The 8578-nt window shown below is 41.8% G+C and overlaps 1 protein-coding gene across 1 annotated transcript; it reads left to right on the forward strand.

The window, feature by feature from the left end:
• The first annotated feature begins 4462 nt into the window (after positions 1-4462).
• CH25H (cholesterol 25-hydroxylase) lies at positions 4463-5836 on the forward strand. Its single transcript, XM_015823026.1, has one exon. The coding sequence runs from the start codon at positions 4493-4495 to the stop codon at positions 5345-5347; it is 855 nt and encodes a 284-aa protein (XP_015678512.1). The 5' UTR covers positions 4463-4492; the 3' UTR covers positions 5348-5836.
• Positions 5837-8578: the final 2742 nt, after the last annotated feature.

Below are 8578 nucleotides of genomic sequence, written 5' to 3' on the forward strand. Positions count from 1 at the left end.
TGGCATACGGCAACAGATTTGTCATAATTTATGTCCTTGAATCATTGATAAGCGGGAGAAATTATGGAGAGGCTGAAATTGGAAGCCACAAATTTAAAATCACTGGGCAAAATGATATTTGTTGATATTGCTGATGATGTTTATTGATTGTATCTTTCATTTTCCAAAGAACGTTAACATTTCTCGATAGAGAAAATGTTAAGTGCATTTGTAGGGGTAGTTCTTTATATACTTGATGATAATGATCCTTCAAGTTGGTGTGGACTCCTGGCAATTGCCTGGACAAGTCCCTGAAGTTTGTTGGTGAGATTTCATTGCAAGAAGTGTTTGCCATTGCCTGCTTCTTATGGCTGGGAGACAGTGACTAGTCCAAGGGCACCCAGTTGGCTTCATGATTAAGGCAGGCAGGACTAGAATTCATTATCACCTGGTCCGTAGCCTTGTGCCTTAACCACCTTTCCCTTTCCCTTTCCTTTCCTTTCCTTTCCTTCCTCCCTTCCTTCCAACATATAATGAAGAGAAGAGGAAAAATACCCTGCCATAAATATAAAATATAGTACATGCAATTAATATTCATATGCTACTAAGATTCTTCCTCCTACCCCAGGGTAAGTCACTCTACTCTTGTCCTTTGTTATCCTGTCTTCTCCAGGCCAAAGAGAAGAGCACTTTCCTGCTTCTTGAGGGTGACTATTTTGCCTTCTTCCTCTGTCACATAAAGCTGACATGAAGATCAGGAATGGGGTGAAAAGTTGGTTGCTTCCAGAATTGGGCCATCCCTCCTCAAGTGGCCCACAAGCGGGTTGCTGGCCAGCTCAAGGAAGCAGGGCTTATGGATGTTCTTGTAGTGGTGCAACATCATGCTGTGAGTTTGAGTGACAAACCTAGTAAGAGACCTAATGTGAAGGATTTGAAAGATAGATTGCAAAACCAATATAACTGTGTCTCATCAGGATATTCAATTATTTCCTGTGACTTGAACAAAATCGCGTGCCTCCTCAAGTCATGTTGGACATGTTAATCAGTTCCTGACTGATAATGTATTTCTAACATTACCTAAGAACAATTTTAAAGATTAGGGCTAATTAGGAAATTATTACTGCTTGTCCCTGTTGTGTATCATTTTCCTCTGATCTTACAATTTCTAAACCCACCCTCCCGCCCACATTTTGTTTTTTATATATGCTTGCATGTAATCTTTAATGAAGTGGATATGAGTTCACAGATTATATTAAGTGCAAAGTGCTTAATTTTCCAGAATAGATAATAGATAATAATCAACCAAGAAAGATTAATAACACCCACTCAGAGATTGATAGATAAAGAGACAGAATAATAATTCTGTTATTTTGTTAGACCAGGGCTCTTCAAACTTGGCCCTTTTATGACTTGTGGACTTCAACTCCCAGAATTTCTCAGCCAGCGTGCCTGGCTGAGGAATTCTGGGAGTTGAAGTCCACAAGGCATAAAAGGGCCACGTTTGAAGAGCCCTGTGTTAGACAGACAGAGATATTAACATGGCTCAGTATGAAAAAAAAATTAGGGATATTAAATGAATATTATTTTCCCCCTGAAAATAAAAATGGCATTTTGCTGAAATTATGCATGGCTGATCCTCAACACATCTTTTAGGGAGAGAACAATGTGAACCCTAAGTATTTCTTCATTCTCAGACTGAAGGCACAGTGGCATGAAGACTGCCTGAAGTGATAGCAATGGCACCTTCTCTTTCCATACGACCAGGAAAGTTTCAGCTCTGATGTTCAGAGTGAGTTGAGGGTGTTCACTGTTCTCTTCTGTTCTTATTCTGTTTTCCAGAATAAGTTGTCCTAATGCAGGGCTTTTCAACCTTTTCACCCATTGTACCACTTTTAGGATATGACAACATCCGAGTACCACCAGTCCCCTAGCAAGGTGTAAAAAACTTGATGACCAAAAGAAAAAAAAGTGATAAAGTACAGGTAGTCCTCGACTTACAACAGTTCGCTTAGTGACTGTTCGAAGTTACAATGGCACTGAAAAGACACCTGCCTGCCTGCCTGGCCGCACTCTTCCTCCTGTCCGAGGTTTTCATTGTTGTGAGCATTTCTGTTGAGGATTGGCAGTGGGGGTGGGGTGGGGGAGTGTTTGGTTTTTATTCCCCCTGTCTGCTGGGTGGTTGCAGCAGGTTTTGGTCACTTCACATGACCCTGGGACACTGTGACCGTCATAAATATGAATCAGTTGCCAAGCATCTGAATGTAAATCACAAGACCCTGGAGATGCTNCAGTCCCGAAGAAGTGCCGATCAGCTGGAAAGCGGCACTGATCCTGGCGCTTCTGCTGAGTCCTGACAGTCCTGCAGCTCCAGCCATCTCTTGCTCAGGCTTGTGCAGTGCTGCTACCGGTTCAGCTCATTCCCCTCCCCTGCTACCACTTTTCTAGGATGGTTGCGTACCACCTGCCAGGTGCCAATGTACCATTGGTTGAAAAGCCCTGTCCTAATGTCTCATTGTGATGAGTCCCAAGAACTCAACGATTGAGAAGAACTTCACTACAATCTACTTTTCACTGTGCCTCAGCCACAAGGTCTGTTGCTGTCCTCATGGAAAGTAATGTGGGTTACTTTCAAGACAATAACTGGTTTGGCTCTTTTAGGTTAGGAAAAAGCAGATGAGTGTATTTGGATTGCCTGTACCACCACCACCATCGAAAACCAACCTCAAACCAGGCTTTGCTTTTGACTTTCAGAGTTGGAAACTGCATCATGGATTTTAAAAAGTTTTGCCATGTTTGAATGTTCCTGTGTGTGAAACTGAAAAACGAAAAGATGTGGAGATGGAAGAACAGAAGTACTGCAATCAAATAATGATTGATGGGGACAGCTTCCCACAGTGACCAACTTATCCTCCTATGAGATCAATATCCTCAGGCCCAAACAATAACAAATCACATGAAATCGTATCAGTGAGGTGTCCAATCCCACTGCAGCCCCAGCCAAAATGGCCATTCTCTCTCAAGGAAGGGGCCAGTCTTGCAGGCTCTTTCTACATATGACCTAACACAGTGGTGGCGAACCGATGGCACGGGTGTCAGAGGTGGCACTCGGAGCCCTCTCTGTGGGCACATGTGCCGTTGCCCCAGCCTTGCCTCCCCCCGTGACCCCCTCCTCTCCAGCAGCCCCCCTGAAGGAGAGTCGCCCTCGAGCATGGCCCACACGGAGCAGCGCAGCCAAGGACATGGCAGCCAGGCAGCGTAGACAAGACTCTGCCCTCACATCCCATCATGCAGTTGATGCTGCAAGGCGCGGGCAGAGGGTGTGGCCCCCATAGCGCTGCTGGGCTGCCTGGGTGATCTGTGGTGGGCCCTGGAGGCAGTGAATGGTCCTGTGGGCAGGTGGGGCAGGGATGGGGGGCGGAGTGGGGGCAGGCAGGGGGGATGGAGTGGGGGCGGGGCCAGTTTTTGGGCACTTAGTCTCTAAAAGGTTCACCATCACTGACCTAACATGTGAACCTGGGAGGTCTTCTCCTGCTAGGGAATGGAAAATGTTTGTTAGCCTTAGCCTGACTTCAGCATGCCTCAGAGTGATCTGATGACAAGATAGAGGCTCCAGTGTGAGCACATAGATTGCCAAATCACGCATAACTCATACTGTGACAACCAAGATGAATTGATGAACCTTGAAAGCCACCTGAGATTTGAGGTCAGAATGATAACCCCACCCTATCTCGCTGATGTTAGCCTGTAATACTCTTATTCATTTTAGTAAAATAGCAAAAACAGAGACTGGAGTCTTGAAGGTGGCATCCTATCTAATCTGTTAGAAATTTCGAGTGAATTTTTTCTCCCCATGTCATGTATTTGAAACATCTGAAATGACACATTACAAGATGAGAATTACAGCACAATCTCCATTGGTGGCACTCATCAAACCCCAACAATTATTGAATTGACAGCTGAAAAGTGCCTATAAATTTGTTTTGGCTCTGCTTCCAGAATGCCACACTTTTTGTTTTAAATGTCTCCTCTCGGCTTCTCAGCCCTTTAGCACCATGTAATCATCCTCAGAAACCAAAGCACGAATATTCGGATGGTGTTCTTTAAAGAGTAAAGTAACTGAAGTGAAGTAAAGATTGTGATCTTTACTCTCCTCATCATTTCTGTTCTGACTAAATGCCATTAATATAATTCTTTTCAGTGCCATTCCTATGCCCTCTCCTAGGCTTCCTTCTCAGCCTGCTTTTCAGCTCCCAAATCCAATCTGTTGTAACCAAAAGAAAGAGGCGCGGCAAAGGACAGCTCATCGAAGGATAAACGTTTGGAATAAGAGAAGGGAATTTCCTCACCCCCGCCCCTCCCGATACTTTTTCTTCAAGAGGAAAAGGAACTGAACTGATTACTTGCGGGAAGTTTTTTTGTTTTCGTTACGTCATCCACGGGAGTACATAAAAAAGACTTCAGGCGAATGAACAGCTCCAGTACACAAACAGCACAAGCGACGGCTGCAGCTCCAATGGAGATCAGCATACACAACGGAAGCACGCTGCTTTTTTGTGACGAGCCACATGACTTGCCAAACGCGCCGGCTCTACAGCCTCTCTGGAACTTTGTCCGAAGGCAGGAGGGCTTGATCAAGTCTCCCTTCTTCCCGGTGCTGTTCAGCTTTGCAATCTATACAGCTTTCTGCTTGCCTTTTATCGCCCTGGATTTTTTAAGCCCTTGGATCTCCGTCTTGAGGAAGTATAAAATCCAACCGCATAGCTCGCCTACACCGCAGATGGTGGTTCTTTGCCTGGCTCAGAGCATCTACCACCACATCGTGTGTATCTTTCCAGTGACTGTTGCGCATTGGTACTGGAGGCCAGTGAGCTTGCCTAGCATTGCTCCCGAGGTACCCGCGCTTCTCCTGCAGGTAGCTGTTTGCCTGCTGTTGTTCGATTTCTTGTCCTTTTTGTGGCATTTGCTCCACCATAAAGTGCCCTGGCTCTACAAAAATTTCCACAAGGTCCACCACAAACACGTCTCTACCTTTGCTCTGACCACTCAGTTTGCCAGCATTTGGGAGCTGCTCTGGCTGGGTTTCTTTGCCGTAATTGGTCCGATGCTGTTGGGGTGTCATCCATTGACGGAAATGACTTTCTTCACGGCCAACATCTGGTTGTCAGTAGAAGATCATTCTGGCTATGACCTGCCATGGTCAACCCATAAATTGGTGCCTTTTGGCCTGTATGGAGGAGCTCCACACCATGATCTCCACCACCAGAAGTTCAAGTTCAACTATGCACCTTACTTTAAACACTGGGACTGGCTATTTGGAACCCTTAGCCATGCTCAGAAGCCAAGCGACGTGAAGGTCAACAAAGATTAATTTGTATCCTCATCTTTTACCCTATCCTTCCCTGAGTCAATATTTGGAAGCTCTGGTGTGAAAAAACAAACTGAAGAATTTTGCACTGAACGTATTTATGCAAATATGTTTATAAAATGTTAATATTTATGGTTTGGGATTTGATTGCAATGACACAAACTGTGTGAAAGAGATAAAAACGGTATGCTTTTTAATGGGGATATCTGGGCTTTTATAAAGCTGTTATAAATGAGTGGCTAATATATAGGTTTGCTGGCTTGAACATATATATTTATATAATTATATATTATGTATATAATTCCTATGGAATTTTTCTCATCTTCACATTGAGGAGAAAAGAGTTCTTTTTGTAAACATTTCTATTCATTTGCTAACCTGAAAGCAGCACTGATCTTTTGTCCTGTGAAATTTAAGTTATTTATATTATTTTTATATTTGATGAAATAAATCAAAATTTGATATTATTCCATTTCTGTTGTCTATGCACTTTTTGGAAGCATTAAATGGATTAATGTGTGTGATCAATCTATTCATTGGCTAAGAATATGAAATCATATGTGTATGTGTGTGTGTGTGTGCATTTATGAAAAAAAACTTTTTGCAGATAAAGAACTACCATATTGGAGACGGAAAAGAGTTGAGTTTTTGTATTTTGGGTTTCTATTTGCAATTTTTTTTCTGCTCAGGAAAACAGGAGCAAGAATTATACTATTCCCCCCTGCTGCTTCTGACAGTCTATCACTCTAGAATTTTTATCACCTTATTCTGCAAAAAGAGCTGGTTCCCCTCTCTTTTGTTTTAGACATAATGCATTAAAAATACTACACAGCAGTACCAAATATTATTTCTATGGCAAAATATAGGTAGTGTTTTCTGGGAGGGGGTTAGATGGAGGATCTGAGTTCTAAATACTTCCTTCTCAGTAGCTGTGCTTACCTAATGATGCGTTACCACTAGTATATAGGTAGTCCTTGAATTACAACAATTCATTTAGTGACTATTCAAAGTTACAACGGCACTGAAAAAAGTGACCTATGACCATTTTTCATACTTATGACCATTACAGCTTCCCCATGATCATGTGATCAAAATTCAGATGCTTGGCAACTGATTCATAGTTATGATGGTTGCAGTGTCCTGGGGTCTTGTGATCCCCTTTTGTGAGCTTCTGACAAGCAAAGTCAATAGGGAAGCAGGATTCACTTAACATCCATGTTACTAACTTAACAATTCTGATGATTCACTTAACAACTGTGGAGCAAAACTCACTTCACAAATGTTTCATTTAGCAACATAAATTTTGGGCTGAGTTGTGTATATACTATACTATCTGAATATACTGTACAACCATCCCAAAGTTTTGTAAGCCAGTGTTGGCATTTCACTGTTAATTTAAATTTAAATTCCAAAGTTGGTGTATATACCATGGTTATGCACTACTTGATAAAAATACACACTGTCGTAGAAAAACAAGTCCTACATTAACAGAACATGAGAAAATACTGGGAATTTCCCTTTATCACAATTTTCAGAAGTGACTAATTTCATTTTAAATACACACACCCACACCCACCCACACACACACACACACACACACACACACCAGAAGGTAATAAATGTAATTTAAATTTACATTGTGCTATATTTTTTAAAAAAAGATTCTGATTTTTTTCCCCCCCCATATAGTGGTTTGTAGAACAGAGAACAATGTTGCAGTTCGGGTTCTGATTTCTGTCTTGGTTTGAGTTTAGAAAAGAACCTGCTACAGCAATTGAATTGTAGGCTTTTCTTATATTCTGTCCCCCCTTATAGATGGTTATTGTCTATAGCAGCTGTTCCCAACTTTTTCTATACCCCGCACCCCTAGAACGCTTCTGATATATTCTCGCACCCCTTACAAAAGTTTGAAATAACAGCAACGAATTATGCATATTTACTATAATTTTGAAACTTCTAAACTTCTAAAGTTTTCTCACCCTCTGGAATATCATCTCGCACCCCCAATTGGGGGTGGTCTGGTCTATAACAAGGTTAGTAAACAGTTATACACACATGTGCATATAGACATATAGACAACTTTAGAGGGCTGAAAGGGCATGGGGAGTAGTGTGGTATATATTTCAGTTCTGCTAGAGAACTTAGACTGGGTTGAGAAACCCACAAAAAAATTATGCCGTCAAAAAATGGCAAATTTGACAAAATTCACGCTGTGCTTTAAGAAGGCTTTAGTGACTACAAAATGGGGTGAGGTCTGCATGCATGCCCATTCCTGCATGCATGCCCATTCCTGCCATATTGGGCTGAGCTGCAGAATGCACATTTTTTGCTGAATCTCTTAATTTCTAAAATTTCCAGTTTGAAAGTTATGATTAGAGAAGATGGGCAATGTACAGTATCTGCCTATGAAGTTAGGGATCTGTTGCAATTAGAATAGAACACATTGCTTTGTCTAGGAAGTCTAATCTAATTGGGGGGGGGCTCCTAACTTTCTAAACAAAGTACAACCCAAACATACATACTACGACATTGTTATAACATCTGTAAATCAAAGAAACTCAGGTTTAGAGAAGTTTAGATATGTTTTGCCAGCTTTGCATGTCATTAAGCTGTTTCACATGAATCAATATAATTGACACACGTGGACTTTCAAGATGGCCATTGGTGTGCACTCCTAGCCATTACTGATGCTAGGAGCTGTAGTTGGGAAGGTGAGGGATCATTTGACCTGTGTCTTAAGCTTAAAAGGGATCAGAAATTTAGACATTTTTTTGTTTTACTTCAAATATTTTAGTTATGACTGGCCTCCAAAAGTGGACGTTTCCCAGCCTGTCTGGATCTGTATAGCCTTATAATTATAAGTGAACAAATGCATAACTGAGATGATTATATATTACTTTTGACCTGTATTTCCTGTCAGAAGCTTGACCTGTGGATATTCCCAGCAACCCTGTGAGGTAAGTTAGGGCTGAGAAAGAATGGCTGGCCCATCGTTGTAATGGTGAAATGACACAAGATCTAGATTCTATTAAAGATAAGTCTCTGTGGCTGAAAAATCACCGCCACGTCTTTTTGACCTTTGGTGATATTGCAATCTCCTTCTTCATTACAGGTAGTTCTTGACTTAGGAGCACAATCTGAGCCCAACATTTCTGTTGCTAAGTTGTTGAGTTTTGCCCCATTTTACGACCTTTCTTGCCACTGTTGTTAAATGAATCACTGCAGTTGTTAAGT

This window comes from Protobothrops mucrosquamatus, unplaced genomic scaffold, assembly GCF_001527695.2.
Source record: "Protobothrops mucrosquamatus isolate PMUCROS unplaced genomic scaffold, P.Mucros_1.0 scaffold1746, whole genome shotgun sequence".
NCBI lineage: Eukaryota > Metazoa > Chordata > Lepidosauria > Squamata > Viperidae > Protobothrops > Protobothrops mucrosquamatus.